Here is a 19,964-nt window from a genome sequence, read left to right as displayed (position 1 = left end):
ATTATAAAATATTGTATTATTTAAATTAAAATGTACGATTCGTTTAAATCAGAAGGAGACGAAACTTTACGGTAGCGAACTACCGTCGATGAAATACAGTCTCTTCCGCTGTTCGATCTTTTACGATCTTCACTGGCACCGTTGACACGCAACTATTCTATTAGAGGTGAAATTTTTAACAAACATCGGATACATATAGTTATGACACAGCGCACAGAGATTTTCAATCCGTATGCGGATATTTATGTTACGCTACGTCGAAGAAATTTTACTTTTAAACGATTCTGAAATTCTTGACCGTTGACTAATACTATCGGCTCGCACCGTAACCGAAATAGTTCGAGCTGGATTTGTATTCTAAATAATGGATAACTCGATGATTTTTACAGTCATCTCTGTTAAAAAAAGAAGAAAAAATAAACGAAGGGAAGATGAACGAAGAAATTCCGATTAGATCGATAATATTTTCATTCGATATTAAACGATAAATCGACACGTTCCTTTCCATAAAAAGGAATTAAAAAATTACTAGTCCTTTTTAGCTTTTTAATCTCGATCCAATTGATAATGTGGTACATTAATTTATGTTAATTTAATAATCGTTCGATATGTGTTTTTATCTTCTTTTCACGATTATTCGCATAATTGCAGCATCTTCAGCAAACTACGTAATATGTATCGCCGATTAGCTAAAAGAACGTGGTTGCGGAACGCGTTAATATATAACGACCGGAAAAAGTATTCGCGCACCATTGTATTTATTATAGTATTTGTATTTATATTATAGTATTTATTATTATATAGAACCCGATAGAAGACCCTTGGTCGGAAGATAAGGGCACGTGGAAAACATTTTTATAGCCAATTTGTATATCGTTTATGTGTCGGAATGTTTAATTGCCGTGAAGTCGTAACGTGGCAAATAACAACTTCTTAAGCGAAACCATAATCATTTTGGCATTGTAGCACAGACACAGGATGGAAAAATGGGATACTTGTACGCATTGCAAATACGATTTCACGCTGATTTACAGCCATCTTCGAAAAAGTAGCGTTATTTTTTTCCTACTCGTTCGATTATTTGTTTCTATGTTGTTTAACGACTACCGATAGATATTATCTACAATTATTAATGGTATTGCTCGCTAGTTGCACCATCGTTTACGTTATTGCAGCATTATTACTGAAATGGGATCGGTATTATAATTAGACCGCAGATTTCTAGGTCTTTATGGGGAATTTAAAAGTAGAAAAAACATGTAAGCGATGCAAAATAGAGTGTTTATTATAATATTTAATCCGGTTAGCTTCCACTATTTTAATCGTATTTGTAAAAATATGAATGTCTGCAATTCAAATGTAATTACTTATATCTAGCAATAAATATACAAAACTGTTGTATTACCGAGCTAAACATGTAGATTAATATACGGATAACGCGATATTACGCGATGCAAATAAACGACTTTACGGTGTAATTTCAGGTTTTCAGTAGTAGAAATTATTCGATATTAATCGTTGTCAAACTTAGAAACGTTTACTCGAAACATCGATAATAAAAATAAAAAAAAAAAAACAATCGATCAATTTGTATTATATTCAAGAAACTTGCTTCAAGGTTTCCTGTTACACGCTTGCACACATCATTGGGTGGAGTTCATGGCAAAAAATTGTACTAATGAATAACGAAACTTGATGTGGAAATATACCGACTGTTATTTGCATACTAACAGAGTAGGAATGATGTATTTTTATGTTCCCTTGTTATTACGTTTTGCATCTCCTTATAATAATTACGATCCTTTTACTTTTACTCGATACATTCTGCTTCTACTTTTATGCTTTTATACTTTTATCGTTTTATTAGAAATTTGGTAATAGAAACGAACAATATCTCGTAAATTATCGTGCAATTATACGTACAATTAATTATCGAGAAAGATCGTTAGAAAAGGAAATGTTTCATTATTTCGAATAAATATATATTATTCGACGAAAGATTAAAATCTCTACGAATGAACGTTTAAAAATTGTCGAACGAAATACGAAAGAAAGCAGATGAGAGTTAAATATTGAAATTCAAATTTATTTATTAAATATTTAAATTGCATAACATATACATCCTGTAAACTAAACGCAATTATACTTTATAATTCTTTCTAATTTCCAAGTTAAAACGATAAAGTTTCAGATATTTCGAACAAAAAGAGCTGTAACTATTTCTAGCAACTATGTATTTACGCCAAGTGTTGTCACAATGATAAATCCTAAATCATCATACGCGGCAACATCGTTACACGAGTATATTTTCGTAATTATCTCGTTATACATACTACCGTTTCTTTTACGTCACCATTATTTCTAGATATCGTGTGATTTCGCAAAAGATGCGATATAAATGTGCCTCGCAAGAAACGTACAATTATACAAATCGATCGCGGATATAGTTACCAACGATTGATCGATTCAGTGCTCGATTACACGCCGTACTATTTCACTGATTAGTATTTAATTATCAGGTGGCACGAACTTAAATTTAAAAGCGGCACACCCGATGTCTTTTGGTAAATATCGTCGCGACGAATTTTGTACGAATTAAAAAAATTATTTTTTACGACGCGTCTATTCATCTCTGATACTTTTTTAATGAATTCTTAGGAAGATAGAGGAGCGTACTTTGTGATTCGTGTTTCGTAATAACGTTGTTAATGCGAAAATCCATCTCAATTGGATTAATTAATCGATACGAAAAGCTTATTTTTCCAGCAAATTTTTATATCGTCGTTATTTTCAAGCTGACTTTCAAGCAGGTTCATAAATATTTAAACAGGGAAAAAAGAATTTTACATACCAGTCGTGAACAAGATCCGCGAAAGGTAAAGTAATTTATCGGACAGCTGCGTCGACGATTACGCTACTATTTCTACCAATTTTCAATTTTGTATAAATGCAAATAAAATATCTAACGATCTCGAGACTGAATGCTGCATGGGCTATTAACTAGCCGTGTGACTCGTACCACGGTTGTTAATAATTTATTTATAACAATAACTTATTAATAAATGCATTAGGATACTTGTGAATCTCGCGAGAAACGTGATAATCGAGTGAAATTATCAAGGAAAGAACGAGCCGATTGTGATTCTGCATTCGTGCGAGACGAAGATTCAAGATACACGCGGAGAAAACAACGATCGGAGTCATTTGGAAGAGTTGTAATAAAAAACATAAACGTCCATGGTTCTTCTATTTTAAACTTCCTTGAGAAAATGCTCGATGAATTAGATACGGAATTCAAAGGAACCTGCTTAAAATCGGACTTTGATTCGTGCAATTTGTAGGAAGATCTAACGAATACAAATATCAAAACGAATGAAAAGAACCTTTAATTATGTTAATCAAAATTCATAAATCCTTTATGTTCCATGATCGCAAACGAAATATTGAAATATATGTTAATCTAAGATACGTAAGAATAACACTTTAAATATCAATTTGAAACGTGGATCAATTTGCGATGGAGACGAGATTGTGAATGAACACGTGCGACGTGAGCGAGAGTAATTTTTAAAGGAACGAATAGAGGGGAGAAAGCCTAGGAGTTAAAAGGTCAAAGAGAATGGAACGTATGAATTTCAAGTATCATTGAATAACTATATTTATATGTTAAATATTATCATTCGTGTATATTATTAACTATATATGTATATGTTTCGTACACCAAACCGTCGGAGTATAAATTAAACAAGGAAATGCCTCTCGATTTTAGACAAAAGTTGTAAACAAATTTTCGAAAAGGAAATTCACCGGTGTTTTTCTTGTAAATCTGGTGTCAACGACTCCAGATTGTCACGTACGATGGAATTAATATTATTAAAGCGATAATTCTCGTTACGTCTCAATGATTTTGGCTCAAGGTGACCAAGTCGCATGCGTTAGAAACCTACGGACATGTGAATTCACGTTTCCACCCAACATTTGCCATTCATCGCTACGTAATAATCGACTCATTAGCTCGTTCTCACTGTCCTTGTAGGGTAAAGCGTTAAATTTGCGGTGGCATCGCCATAAATTGCGATATACCGCGGTAGCGGTTGAAATTGCGAAAGAAATTCGCTTATTTGTAACGGAGTGCGTTCTTAACGACAAGAGACATAAACGTAATATAGTAATCGATGTTTTTGCGTGTCTACGATGTTTTGCCGCATAGTATTTAATTAGACAGACGATGACAAATCGTTTATCAGCATCTTATTAAATCACGCCCAGTCACTTGAGATATTTTCAATCGATCTATTTATTTATTTCGAATTTATGTATTTGACAAATTAAGAAAGTTAATTGAAAATTATTCGTCGACGTTTTAATTTGAAAACTAAAATCCTTACGCTTTGATGTTTTCCGTCCACGATCTCGTTGCATCGTTTATACATTTTGCATAAATAACGACACTTGAGTTTCGTACTTTTACTCTAAGCAATTATTTGCATAGAAAATCGGCTTGAATAAAAATTACGCGAGCCTTGAATAAATAACCCTGTTTAATAGAATGGTATTTACCGGCTATGTTTATGTGCTGCGTTTATGAATTTAAATTCCAATTTAAATGCATTTTTAATTACAGTCTATGAATATTAAATTTATTAATATTTACCAACAGGAATTTATGAATATTAAAATTATCTAAATCTGCTAGACCGAAAGACGACATATTGTATTATCGTATTTTATTATCAAAATAATTATTACAACTACAATGTGTAATTTCCTTTATCGTAGTTAAACTGTACATTTTAAACATTTATACCGATAATATACGATATTATAATAATTATATTATAGTTGTAATATATGAAAAGAAACGAAGAGTGGGAAAGACATATACATATTTAGGTATCGCGATATTTAGAAAATAAAACATAATCTTAGTGGATTTTCACTTTTTTGCTAATTTCTGTAAAAAGATGAACTTAAAAGTCCCATAAAAATCTACGGTCCAATAATTTATCAATTAGCGTCCTATAACGGCGAAAGTACAGGGAATGTGTACGTGGGAAGGATGCATTTGCGGTATTAATTACTTGGCGGGTTTCAACAATGTGGAACAATGTGGACGTAGCGGATTCAAATTTCTACGATGCGTTCAACAAGGACACGCGCTGGTTCTAAGGACGTAAAGTAGAAAATTTATTAAGAATCGTCATAAATATTTACAAGAAGAGAACCACCTGCGATCGCGATACTTTTTTATTACATTGTCAAGGTCATTATTCTGAGCAGCGTTGCGAAGGTTTCAACCGACGGTCGCCAGTGTAGCAAAAAAATGATTATTATCGGGAAGAGTTTACTCGAATTTTCCGAGCACCATTTGTATTTGATCGAATGCAATTATTTTCCTTTTTTACCGAAATACCTTTATTACGAATGTTTATTTATTTACTATTTATTATTCCTATTAATTATGCGAATGTTATGAAATAAAAGCGGGGGGTACGGTGCACGCCACCTCGAACACGTCCAAGCTAACTGAAATCGATTTAAACGGAAAGTTTAAACGGAATTTGGGTGAAGCTTGACGCTTTACGAGGTCGGTGTACTGGTAAAGAAGCAGAAACTCCGCCCACGCATTTGATACGCTTATATTATATTAAAACTTTATTTATATTAAAAATTATATTATATTATATTAAAAACTTCAGAATGCAATTGAGAATGAGGATTTCGACAACGCGTCAAAGATCCGTTAAAAGCTCCGTCGCTTGCAAATATCTGCCGCGATTTTTATTCGCAATCTATATCACGAGTTTTACTTCCACGTTAAATGAAATTTACGCGATTAAGCTACTCTATAGCGCTTATGCAATAGTAAGTACGTATTCGTAAAGTAATTATCGCTAAAAAGTAACGCCGCTATTTTATCGTATTTTTCAACCTCCCACCTCTTTCAGAAACCATAATTTATCGTACTAGCTATATTATAGGATACGAAACTCCGCAATCGATATTCGGCATGCATATGCAAGAGAATAACGTAGGATACAAACTACATATTCAGAGATAGCATCGACAACCATATATTTACGATCGAGTAAAATGTTAAGGAGTACGTAAGCGTACAATGGAAATATAATTTTCGCGATAATCGACGCAAAATTATACCCGTCCATTATATAATCCGTATTATGATTTAATGATAATCCGTTGTGTCATTCTATATACATATGTAAAATTATATGTCTGTACGATTATAGTTAAACGATCGATTAACTTAAAGGCGGATGAACAGAATTTAATAATTTTACGGAATTAGAATTTTTCACTAGCGAAAACCATTGGTGAAAAGTACGACGAGTCCCATTTTCATAGAATTTTAAAGCTCGATACGTGGGTCATACGAAATAAAAAGACGCGCGTGTTGTATAAGAAAATAAAGAAAAATACGTCGGCAACTCTCGAATCTCGAAGAAATCTAGGAACTTGACTTATAATTCTTGGGAAGATATTAGAAGACACGTAGATCGTATTCCGTGTCCGATTGCTCATAAACAACGATTTAATCTTTTGGCAGTAACAGTTGAGGAACAAACGTCGACGAACGAAAAGAAGGATCAACCTAGAAGAGATAATAAGGAAAATGACTCGATGATTTCCGATAGGGTTGTCCGTTTGGATCACAGCGTACGGTGGTTAGCCAACCCATGGCTGAAAATCAAAGAGAAAAGGAGATTTTGCATCGTCGTTGATTCCACGTTCCGTCGAATTCTACTTTGCTTATTTTACGTTTACGACGAAAGCCTTAAATCTTGATTTACAATTTTGCTTCGTGGATTAACACAATCCGTTTGACGAATTAAAAAGTTGTAGACGCGGGATCCGAAAGTGTACGACTTTGCGCGTATTTTTCATATAGATAAAGCCTGGATACGTCAGAGAGGCATAAGGCAATAAATTATTGTTCGCGATAACAAGATACAGTGACTGGTTTCATTTAGTCTTTGTCTTTATGTTAATTTCGCTCTCGATTAATTATAAAATTATAAGGTCGTTTCACGACTCTGAACGAAGAAGATAACGATTTAATCTAATTTTATGTTTAACAGGATACAATGCTGAGCACAGCGACTCAGAAATTGCAGTTCTTGTACAAGCCGTACGCGTTGGCCATTGTTTCAGTCGGATACGTACTTGGGGAGCTAGGTCACTATTTAATTGGTAAGCGATGCACATTCGATTCCGCGCGTTTACGCTTCCTCTTCCTTAAATCGCCACTCAATTATCCTCGTAAACTCGCTTATTCGAGTAATTACGCTCGTCGCAATTACAGACGCCTATCTCTATCCTTTTCTCTCGAACGCGAATCTCGTGACGCGCGGTACGCAATTAAAAATTTGGTGTTTTACGATTGGAAACTATAACGTCTAACTGAAATTTTGCGTTTTGCATTTCAATCTTGAAATGCTGTAAAACTGTTTCGCGTTTGAAAGTTTCAACCTCTTTATCGATATAGCGCTTCCTATCGCCATTTAAAAATTAATTCTTGTTCCTTTAATTTCGTCAAATTCTCCATCGTTCTTTTTGCATCATCTTTCGTAAGACTCGGGCTACTGTCCATCGAGTGTCGCTTCATAGGCGCGTATTAGACGCGTCTCGATGCTAACAGCACGTTGCAAAACGACGTGCACTTGTCTACGAAACGGCAGCGAATGGTTTTCGTCGCTATGCGTTCTCGTAGTAATCACCGTCGTTAAACATCGTCGATAGAGAGGCGTACGTTGCAGCTATAAACAAACGTAGCGATACAGCATGAAAGCGTCTTCCGCGTTGCTCGATCGTATCGTCAGACGTATGGTCGCGTCCAACAGGCTACGTACGCGGAAGCTTGCGCTTGTACGAAGCGACGCTCCTTGGACGGTGGGCTCGTTTATTTCAACTTGATTTTTTAAATATCTATTTCATTGTAAATTATTTTGTAAACTCTTTGAATTAGGATAGACTCGCGGTAAAATTTTGTTTCTTTCGTAAAATCGATTCGAAATAAATAAAAAGAATAGCGCGACCTATCTCCTTATTCGCGAGAATATCTCTTCGTTCTTCTAAAGTTTTCCGTTTCGCTCGGTCATCTTCTTATTTTTACCTTGTTTACCGTTAACGTCTTCCTCGCGACAGCTTTAATATCGATAGTTTATTTCTGTACGTATTTTCACGTAATACGTCCGCGCAATATACGGATACAATTAGATAACTAAACCACGGAACGCTCGTTGTCGATGTAATTTTCTTACACGTGTTTTCAAGGTGTCACGAGCAAGGCGACAGCAGAGGATTTGCACTATGGCGACATTTCCTGTCAATTAAATACAACTGCGTTAGCCATCGTGGATTTACCAATCCAGTGTGAAATGGCCAAAAATGAAAGTTTGTAAGTATCTTCGTTTACTTTGCATCTATTTAAATTAGCGATAAACTATTTTTCTATTATTTTATTTAACGTTATATGACTCCAATTAGTATTTATTTATATCTTATATTTGATAATATCCTTCGCGTTTTTCATTTTGAGATAACAGACAATCGTTCGATCACGGTACTTATGTAATTGGTATTGTGGTAACGCTTAACAAAACGATGCGATGTATAAACAAAACATATTTGATATTTCTATTCCATCCGTATTATTATTATATTTTTATAATTCCTCTTAAACGAGTCCTTCAACCTCCAACTATAAATCGTTCTATATAATTTCAATTACGCGTATACTTTTTTCTCTATCTCTCACGTAAGATTAAAAAAATTAATTTTACAACTCAGGAAACAAACATTTGTACGTTTACCATAGAAAATAATCGGTCGATAAAACTGCAATTAGTATTTATTTATATCTTATATTTGATAATATCCTTCGCGTTTTTCATTTTGAGAATAACAAACAGACAATCGTTCGATCACGGTACTTATGTAATTGGTATTGTGGTAACGCTTAACAAAACGATGCGATGTATAAACAAAACATATTTGATATTTCTATTCCATCCGTATTATTATTGTATTTTTATAATTCCTCTTAAACGAGTCCTTCAACCTCCAACTATAAATCGTTCTATATAATTTCAATTACGCGTATACTTTTTTCTCTATCTCTCACGTAAGATTAAAAAAATTAATTTTACAACTCAGGAAACAAGCATTTGGACGTTTACCATAGAAAATAATCGGCCGATAAAACTGCAAGTAGTATTTATTTATATCTTATATTTGATAATATCCTTCGCGTTTTTCATTTTGAGATAACAAACAGACAATCGTTCGATCACGGTACTTATGTAATTGGTATTGTGGTAACGCTTAACAAAACGATGCGATGTATAAACAAAACATATTTGATATTTCTATCCCATCTGTATTATTATTGTATTTTTATAATTCCTCTTAAACGAGTCCTTCAACCTCCAACTATAAATCGTTCTATATAATTTCAATTACGCGTATACTTTTTTCTCTATCTCTCACGTAAGATTAAAAAAATTAATTTTACAACTCAGGAAACAAGCATTTGCACGTTTACCATAGAAAATAATCGGTCGATAAAACTGCAATTAGTATTTATTTATATCTTATATTTGATAATATCCTTCGCGTTTTTCATTTTGAGAATAACAAACAGACAATCGTTCGATCACGGTACTTATGTAATTGGTATTGTGGTAACGCTTAACAAAACGATGCGATGTATAAACAAAACGTATTTGATATTTCTATTCCATCTGTATTATTATTGTATTTTTATAATTCCTCTTAAACGAGTCCTTCAACCTCCAACTATAAATCGTTCTATATAATTTCAATTACGCGTATACTTTTTTCTCTATCTCGTACGTAAGATTAAAAAAATTAATTTTACAACTCGGGAAACAAACATTTGGACGTTTACCATAGAAAATAATCGGTCGATAAAACATAGAAAATAAAACTGCCAATTGTCGAGGCCTTGATTAGAGTTTTCTTAAATTATTACAAATCGTTAGATTACAAGTATAACGCACGATCACTGTCGAATTATCGTTTATAATTACAAAGTTAAAAGTACAATATATCGCTAAAAGTTATTTCTACAAGATACTTTCACAAGCCATTGCATACACGTTGGGCCAAATATATTCCTGAGCTCATATATCCGCTTAGACAGAGATCGAATTAGAACGATGTATTGGAATGTATCTTATTTCATAGTTGCGTGTCCCTGGAATTGAACGGGTCCCGCTATTGCGAATGGAACTACAACGGCCTTGGTCTCGACTATCAAATCCTAGCAGGGCCGAGTTTCATCGCCGTGTTCACGATCGTTGGCGTTATTCTAGGTATCGCAGCTGACAAGTACAACAGGTAATACTTCTTTAATAATTACTCTCTGCGTATTTGCGCGTTTATAGGAAATTCGAAATTGCGAAAAACACGCAAGATGCGCGCGTGATCCGCGGTCTACCAATAACGACAGAGATGGAACGTAGAACGCGGTTAACGCTGTTATCGGTGTTACCGTCGCGGCGATTCGCGTTGCTGCGATCAACGCAATTCGAGGCGTAGAGATAAATTCCTAACGTTTCACTGGCGTTGCAGTTAGCTTGGTCAGGAATCGAGGGACGCGACGATGCTGATTTCAATCGCAATACAAGCGACGACCGATAACGATAGGCGATATATCGTTTGTAGAATAGATACGTTTTAATGGAAGATTAAAATCGTAGTTTAAATTTGTTAAGGTTATTTGATGTATGTGGAATCAAAGAAACGCGCGGGTAAATTGTAAGGTATTGTAAGTATTTATATTGTGAATATTAAAGTACAAAGCGTGGAATACAATGTAAGCTGGTCCAGATCCGCACGCTAGCAACGTTACCCTGAGACTAAAAGAACCCGCTTATGGTCTGTCATCGACGCATTCTTTGTTTTTTTTTTTTAACGTTTATTTTTTGCCAAGACTTGTTTTTTAATAATTTTTTAATTTTAGTAATTCACAATAAACTATGAAATTTTAATAAGATGTATTAGGCAAAAGTACCGATACGCGACGGTACGACGTAGCCATGCTGTGTTGTGCATCGGAGTTTTTACAATTTTTTGAGATTTTATTTCTGATAATTTGATTTCTGAGCCGCTGGGGAGCGGAGCTTTTGCGCGTGTTCTTGATTTTTGGTTGTTGTTTCTGTCCTGAAAACATGGCCGCAAAAACAGCACGCTTCTGTAGTCTACTTTTGTGAAGCGTTCTTTTGTCTATGCGCTATCGATGGCCTCAGCGCTCGAGAAAACCGAAGACCAGATGTAGAGTTTTCTTAGAAGTGGCGATCACTTCAACAAAATTCAATTTGCATAGTGTGCGAGTGGTTTATACCAGCTTTCCAATTATCATTTGTAGATACAATATATTCGTGAAAGGATTAAAACAACGTTACGATATCGACGAATATCCTCGAACAGTGTTGAACGCAGAATTTTTAAGTTTAAAAGTCTCGAGGCTCTCGTAGAGGACGAAGAACGGAAAGATATCGTCGGTATTTTTACTTGAAAACTGTTTATTCGCATTCCTCTTTAATATTTTCGTACTCAAGATACCCACAGTCAAAGAAGAAATATGAAAATTCAGCAATAGACATAGCACAGGAGTTAACAACCACCGAAACCCTCTAATTACTCAACTACTCGACAAGTCGGAAAAGATCTAAAAAGACATTGCACCTTAGACCTAAGTACTAGATTCAAATAGGATCAAACATATTACAAACGCTTATCAATCGTGTCATAGTAGCACGTCGGATAAATTTACTTAAAATTCTCTAACGAGAATTGATTGTAAAATAAACGCAAAAAAAAAAAAGAAAGAAAAAATATTTTCGTACTTGATATTCCTCGCGTTCAAACGTTAACATAGCAGTTTTATTAAAAATATTCGTAACAATTACCACCGTCGTGCTTGGGTAGAAAGAGCCCCCCGGCGTAGTCGTTTGTATGCCTAGGGCCCGAGAAGCTTTAGACGCGACTCTAATTACTACTAATTACTGTTACCGTTTACGAAGAAGAACGATGGAATATCGTATACCGTTAGGGTAATGCTAGGTATTTTTATAGTCTTATTATGCAATTGTTTTTTGCTTCATTTCGTATTCTTGGAACACGATCGAAGCGCAATATTGAGAGAAGCTAGACTAATTTCATATAATCATACTTATAATCGCGTAGGAACTATGAAATTGTTATGTTAAAGCAAATTTAGTAAAATATCGAAGATTACAGGAAATGAACGTGATAAGTCTATTTTATTGTCTGAACTACCACACCAGATAAACTGACTGGTTTTACAATTTTATTTTTAAATTCCTACTTCGTGTTAATTAATTTTTTTGTCACAACGATGTAATGACTTTCGCAACGATAACTAAAGGAATGATATAACGAATTTTATTTTTGTTTGAAAATAATTTTGTATCGAGGCTACTTATGCCAATACCGGTGAAAATGACTGGCACTTGTCAAAGTGTAAAAGGATCCTGCGATCTGTTTATCGAACCCCAATTAACCAGCTTCCTCGTTTTCTACAACTTGCCACGCGTTTTTCAAATTTTTACCGCGTATCATTCAGCATGATGATATCAGTTATCAGGAAAATTCCGGATCGATCGCTGGATCGTTAGATGCTAACGCTAGAAATACCACAGCGATCAAAATGAATGGTTCTACAATTTCATAAATGTGTCGAGCCTCGTTTAGGCATCATGGTCTCAGATAGATTAATAATACCAAAAATGTACTGCGTAACGTGGACTTCCTTCTGTAAAAAAGTAATAAATCAATAAATATCTATTATCGCGTATTTTTTGGTAGAAATAGCTTCGTCTTAACTATCGGTAGTTCTAGCGTTAACGCTATAAAAATGTCTGAGAAGGAGTACTTAGAATGATAAAGCAGAATGCCGTATCGAATCCAGCAAAGCAGGAGATTAAAGATACTTGATAAATTCACAATGAGATTTTGCAGGAAAAAGACAGAGAAAAATTATCGTAGCGAGGCTTAAAGCCTGGAATGCTTACGATCTCTGTTACGAACGTGCAGATTAAAATCTGTACTTTTTAAAACGTTCAGGATATATCAAAGATGTTTCGTGCAAAAATCAAATAAGGATGTGTTTCTTCGAAGAAGTAAACAAAGTGTGACTTACGCGCGTATCGTGCATTTCCATGACAGTGGTTACAGGTAATAAAAAAAAGGAAAAACTCCAAGTCCCATAATGGTTATTGGTAAAAGAAATTAAATTGTCATCGAAGATGATTATCGGTAGCCAAAAAAATTCCATCGTCGATAATTAGTTATCTGTGTTAACGAGTTACTAAATATTTGATTATTTGAAAATGAGATTATTCGAACATCTGACCCTTTCGCCTCGAAGAACCTTCAACAGTTGGATTACACGTTCTTTCTCACCTATAAATACATAGTAGGAAAATTTATTTTTATTTACAGAGTAAGACTACTAACGATATGCACGTTGGTGTTCAGTATCGCCATAGTTCTAATGGGAGCAGTTAAGAAATATTGGCAACTAGTCATTCTACGTATGGTACTAGCGGCAGGGTAAGGAGCTTCATCGATGTAATTGCTTCTCGGTTTCAATCGATCGACTGTAATGTTATAAAACATGAAATAAATATACAGAGAGGCGGGATGCAACCCCTTGGCCACGGGTTTACTCTCCGATTGGTTCCCAGAGGAACAACGAGGGCTCGTTATGTCAATCTTCAATTGGGGCATCTACGGAGGCTACGGTATCGCTTTCCCCGTTGGTCGTTACATTCCAGGACTAAATATCGGAGATTTGGTGCGTATAACTTGCGCTTGAAAATATCGAGAAACGTTAATTAAAATAAAAGACCGCACAACGTATTGGAAATTTCCGCTATTTGTCCAAATGCACGGTGAATGTATTTTACAGAATTACCAAAGCTGATTTGGTAAGTTTGATCTGTAACAGTAAAATTTAGAAAAAGCTCTGAAAATAGCACGGTCGTTTCTTTCTTTCGCATTAAAATCTGCTTCCTGTTCCTTCGAAGAAACGATAGTAATCAACAAAAAAGAAGAAGTTGATTATCTATAACAAAAGTACGACAAGTCGATAGTCGTCCAAATCGAGTGATCAAAGGGATTCGAAGCGAAGTAAAGTTTCTTCTTAGCGAAGATTAAGCGATTGGATTAATAGATGAATCGTGTGAGTAGAGGACGAAGAAAAAGCAACTGGTAAAAGGATTAGGTAAGACGAATGTCCGGAGCAGTCAACCAGAAAATGAAAGATTTCGGACGCGACATTTTGTTCGCTAAATCGTGCGATTATCGTTTTATTTTGTTTTTTCGTATTACAGCGTGAAGGTTGCTTTATCGATATCTGATTGGACGCGTTTTCTGTTAATTGTATTTCATGATATATAAAAAGAACGACCGTGAAATCTTAGAACAGATGGGAGAAGAAATTCAACCAGATTGAAAAATAAATATATTGTATCGAGTACTTGCTACGCTCGGATGTAGATAGAGATTGTTTCAAAATCAAAGAATCAAAATCGTAAAATGCTTTGAATGCTACAATAACGAATAAAGTACTAAGTTCGTTACAAGAGGTTCATATATTATTACTATTAGTATCTCTATTACGATCTTTCAATAGATTTGTAATATTCCACGATACTTTTCTTAGTATATTCTGTAATTATTATTACAATTATTACACACATTATTATTGCACAATAACAATTACAGAATATACTAATATTCGTGTTCAACTGGAAAAACCTCGAATCCTCTCTATACGTAATAAACCATGTTGAGGTTATGAGACGTATGTGAATACAAAGGAACGAGTTTACTCTCCGATTGGTTCCCAGAGGAACAACGAGGGCTCGTTATGTCAATTTTCATCTACTAATATTCTATATTGACACTAATATTCATGTTCAACTGGAAAAACCTCGAATCCTCTCTATACGTAATAAATCATGTTGAGGTTATGAGATGTATGTGAATACAAAGGAACGCGTGGATAAATTGTAAGGTAGAAAATATATATTTTAAAAACTAAAGTGTAAATGCAAATCGGAATATAATATCAGCTGATCCAGATCCGCGCGCTAGCAGTGTTAACCTATGACCGAAAACCCTGAAGCTGTCATAGATAGAAGAGATATAAAAAAGAGATTAGCACTTGGTTTACACTAACTACAATTCACTTTTGAACTCCAGACGCGACTTTTCAAGACCGAAGCTCTTACAACTACTTGACTTTCCGCGGAATCCGATTCTTTTTCTTTGTCGTCTCTCGATATGCCCACTATCCACGCGTTTGTTTAGGCGTTCTCGAACATTCGGCGAAAGGACCGTTAGGATATCGAGGGTTCGTAAGGCACCTCGCTTCGGCGACGTACATTGTCGCCTAGCGCCGCCGCGTCTTTATTTCCGTCATCAGTCCATCGGTTCCGAAGCGCGGCCTGGTCCCCGATGCGGACTGAGATGTGGTTATGTTACAAAGCCAACGTTACCTGCGTACAGGTTATGGTTTGCCTTTGTCGCGTAAAAATAAAAAAAAAGTTTTTTATTTCCGCTCAATTTATACAATAATTAAATGGTAAACCCTTTATAGTATTTGCGGTTCGCAACGATAGACTTTTAATATTCAGACTGACTTGAATGATTTTGGGAGGAGTATTTATATTCTTTATTCGTTGGAGAGGGAAAAGACTTTGGTCGTACTTATCATACATTTCTGAAAACGGGTAGAGTGACCGAATGCTACGCAGATGGTCACTCGTGATAAAGAGCTTGGAATTTACTATCTTATCGCATAATTAGTCGAATTTCACCTGCGACACCTTCGACGCGGTCTTTTGTCTATACGCTGTCGATAACTTCGGTGCTTGAGAAAACGAAAGACCAAATGTACAGTTTTCTTAGAAGCGATGACCACTTCGACAAATCGTAATAATCGAAAGATATTGATATTTGTCATTTAAATAATCTGATTCGATAATTTTCATCGATTAGTCTGGCGAGATTTAATAATGTCGATAAATTATATTTATCGTGTTTAGGGATGGAGAGCGTGTTACTATGGAGCTGGTATAATCGGACTGATTATGGCTGCTCTTACTTTTACTCTTTCCGAACCACAACGAAAAACAATCGGCGAGGAGGAAACGAATACCGATGGAAAGAAAGTGCCAGTTTGGAAAGTAATCCTACAACCGAGGATTATAGTATTATGCTTGGCTGCCAGCATCAGACATTGCGGTAAAAGGCAATACCTTGATGCAAAGGATTGAAAAATGCATTCGAAGGGTATATTAGCGTCTACCAGCCTGGTTTATTCCAGCAAAATTTCTAATTCTCAGAGATATTTATTTATTTACGTTCGCGCCTTTAGTATCGATGGATCGTGTGTAGTAAATTTGTTGGTATTTTATATGACTTGCGTTCAAATTTATTTAATTAATTAATTATTTAAATGTCAAAATAAAATATTTAATTATGTTCCTTATTGATATTCATGAATCTTAATTTGAAAATTTCTTTCGTATTTTACATTCTCTGTGTCTAAATTTACGACATCTATATATTTATTTAATCGTGTTCCTTTTTAATATCGATGAATCGTGCAGAGTAAAATTTTTCCGTGTTTGGAGTCATTCAAGCGTTGTATGAATTAATATGCAGTTTAAAATATTTCTTGCGTGTTACAAAAAGCGTCGAGCTTTTCAAGATTTCAATTTCTCTCGTTTTTAAGCGAAGAGATATACAAAGAAAAATATTAGATCTCCTTCGATCCTATAAATATCATCTTCATAATACTTCTACAAGTTCTTCTTCGTATAAATTAACTCTTAACTATTATCAATGACGAACACAACAATTTAAGATTGGATTACTTGATTTTCCAATTTTTTATTTAATTGAATTTCATTACTAAACTTTATCATGGAGAATGTAAAATAGAAAATAAAATGAAATACCCTGAATTTTAGTAATCCAACGTATACGATGATATAATAATATATAACTATTTAAGGGTTCAGATTCTTCTCAGATCCTAAAGTCTTTTTCCAAATTAGAACAAAACTGGCCTTTTAATAATAAAAAAAAAATAAACAACTCTTTTTCAAATTCGCATTTACAACAATTCGATTCACACGCATATACGTTTGAAACATATTTGAAATTATTTAAAAACAATTCTCTTGCTTTCAGGTGGAATGTGCTTCGCTTACAATTGCGACCTCTATTACAGAGATTACTTCCCCGACTACGATCTAGGCTGGTGGCTGTTCGCGGTGACTATAGTGATCGGTAGCATCGGTGTTGTGGTCGGTGGAGTAATTAGCGATAAATTTGTTGCGAAAATGGGTATTAGATCGCGAGTTGCTGTCTTGGCCATCAGCCAAATAATTGCTACACCGTTTGCATTTGGCTCGGTATACTTCAATCCTTTATGGGCTATGATCACGCTTGGTATTTCATATTTCTTTGGTAAGTAAATTTAAATATGCTTTTTGTGAAGTATAATTTAGATTTGCTGTGTTTCCGAAAGGTACAGGTGCACAAATCCCTATATATACATAAATAGATCTTCGCTGTTATCAGACGCATCGTTCGGCATTTAGTATAACAATTGGTAAAAAGTAAGCTCAGGTTGGGATAAGCTAGGATAAATAATTTCGTCAGAAACCCCGAACAGAGCATCTGACAGTAGCGAAGATCACGTATATGTACATAGGCCGCATAACGCGACCAAAAGTTGAAACTCTATTTCGTTGAAAATGAAGCCTTAAGTGGAAAGATTCTGTTCCACATTTTGGACTTATTTTCGCATATACAGAATAATCTGCTACTAATTGTTCTCTCATACCTAGTTGATGATTAGATAAAAAGCCTTGGACAAAATTTTATTCTATATTTTCTGCTTATTTTCGCACGTAGAATCAATCTGTGATCGGTCGGCCATATTACGTGGACACTATGTATAAGAGCCTTTATACCTCGAGACTACTATCTCGTCCAATGATCTCGATCAACAGTGGCGTTCGAAAGAATATCCTTTATATTTACTATATTTACTAAACGTTCTACGTTTAAATATACTTTTGTATGTTGGTAATGTATGTTAATACCGGGTGTCCCATTTACATCGATCCTCGAGAGCATTACCAAAATAATTCATGATATCGGAAAACGTTTCGAGCGAAAGTTAAATGATCTTCATGCTGGACATAATTCTACGTCATTAATTTTTCTAAATGCACAGATAGAACTCGATCTTTTCCTTAAACTTTTTGCTATACGTGTTACCGGTGATTGGCCTTAGTTTCCGAGATATTTGCGAAAAACTGTAGTTACCGCTACAACGAATCCTACGTAGAATTGAGCGTTTGCGGCAACGTATGCGTCTGTATTAGTTGCCAGCGATTGGATTGAATGACCCGCTCGATTCTACGTAGGATTGCCTGTAGTAGTAACTGTAGTTTTTCGCAAATATCTCGGAAACTAAGGCCGAACGGCAATAACAGTAAGTATAACGTTTCACAAAAAGGTCGAATCCTTAAAAGTGCACTGTCATGTGGCATATGCCAATGTAAATGTATAAAATTCTTTTTTATCTATGAACGATATTCTGGGAAATAATAAAATAAAAAATAGAAGAGAATATACAAATATTTATCAATGAAAAATGATATCTTTCTTATCCGTGAAACGCACTGTCATAAACCTATGTTTCTCTAAAAAATTACGAACTGGACATTTTGACTACTCTGGTAGTTTTAACGTTAAAATTCAGACTAAGCAAATATTTTATCGAGTTAACGCGTACCTTATTTTGATTGCAGCCGAAATGTGGTTTGGAATCGTGTTTGCAGTGGTCGTAGAAATAGTTCCTCTGCACCTCAGGTCAACTACTATTGGTGCCTTTTTGTTCGTGATGAACAATATCGGTGGAAATTTACCAATACTGGTCGAACCAACCAGAATGGCCATCGGATTTCGAGAATCTCTTTATATTTATTATGCCGGTTTCTATGGTATTAGTAAGTATTTCACATTAATATTTAAGTATCGATTTACATGTATCGTTTTATTAATTTATAATCAATTACCTTGTAATCCATTTTTTTTATCCTTATTTGTGTTTTCCAATTTATTCATTTATATCCATATTTTATATACCGTAAGTCGTAGTTCGTGATCCAAATGAAATCAGGCAGACTCTATGGTACAAAATAAGACGAAAGTCAAAAGTAACAAAAACGTATGAGTATAAATAACAAAAGTAGAATAAATATTTTCTCTTTAATGTACCGTTTTTTTGAGAAAATTAAATTTGAAAATACATTGTGAATATTGGAATTTATTGGAATTTTTAATTAAATACGTGCAAATACCAACTTTTAAAAAACAGAGTTTCCAATACAATTTTATTCCTTTGATTTTCACTTTATTTTAAGCTATAGAATCTCTTTAATCACAAATTACGATCTGTACTGTACATCAATATGTACAATGTATACTTTCATGGCTAAGTTTCAAATTATGCGAAATAATATTCTGAACGCGTAGTTAATTAATATTTAATACTTGAATTATTAGATTATTATTAACATTTAGGTTCTATTATGTTCTTCCTAACCATGTTCTTGATGGACGGAGCCAAGAAGGAAGAATCGAAAACTGAAATTAGCAGGAAACCAGAATTTGGACATGACAATAATACCTTCACTAACGACGAAGGACGAGTACCAACTTTAGAACTTCCTCGATTATATCCATCACCCCTACATCGATTCGAAAATTCTAGGTTATAGAAGATCATAACTTCATAACCATCAAAGATTCGTTGTAAATACATAATATCAGGATTGAAATACAAAACTATTTTAAATGTA

The 19,964-nt window shown here is 34.5% G+C and overlaps 1 protein-coding gene across 3 annotated transcripts in view; it reads left to right on the top strand.

Moving 5' to 3' along the window:
- LOC139990101 (hexuronate transporter) overlaps window positions 1-19,964 on the top strand; it is a 24,835-nt gene extending 4,871 nt beyond the window's left edge. Inside the window, exons 2-10 of one of the 3 annotated variants that reach the window (XM_072009026.1) lie at window positions 7,101-7,212; window positions 8,296-8,419; window positions 10,231-10,383; window positions 13,513-13,623; window positions 13,705-13,867; window positions 16,125-16,323; window positions 17,278-17,556; window positions 18,912-19,109; window positions 19,687-19,964. In XM_072009026.1, coding sequence (XP_071865127.1) covers window positions 7,107-7,212; window positions 8,296-8,419; window positions 10,231-10,383; window positions 13,513-13,623; window positions 13,705-13,867; window positions 16,125-16,323; window positions 17,278-17,556; window positions 18,912-19,109; window positions 19,687-19,883 — 1,530 coding nt within the window. In that variant the 5' untranslated portion in view covers window positions 7,101-7,106 and the 3' untranslated portion in view covers window positions 19,884-19,964. The remainder of the gene's footprint in view (window positions 1-7,100; window positions 7,213-8,295; window positions 8,420-10,230; window positions 10,384-13,512; window positions 13,624-13,704; window positions 13,868-16,124; window positions 16,324-17,277; window positions 17,557-18,911; window positions 19,110-19,686) is intronic. The other 2 variants (XM_072009027.1, XM_072009028.1) reach the window with 2 other exon arrangements.

This window comes from Bombus fervidus, chromosome 8 (genome assembly GCF_041682495.2).
Source record: "Bombus fervidus isolate BK054 chromosome 8, iyBomFerv1, whole genome shotgun sequence".
In the NCBI taxonomy this organism is placed as follows: domain Eukaryota; kingdom Metazoa; phylum Arthropoda; class Insecta; order Hymenoptera; family Apidae; genus Bombus; species Bombus fervidus.
Note: the sequence above shows the minus strand (reverse complement) of the source record. Positions and strands in the feature narration are given on the sequence as shown.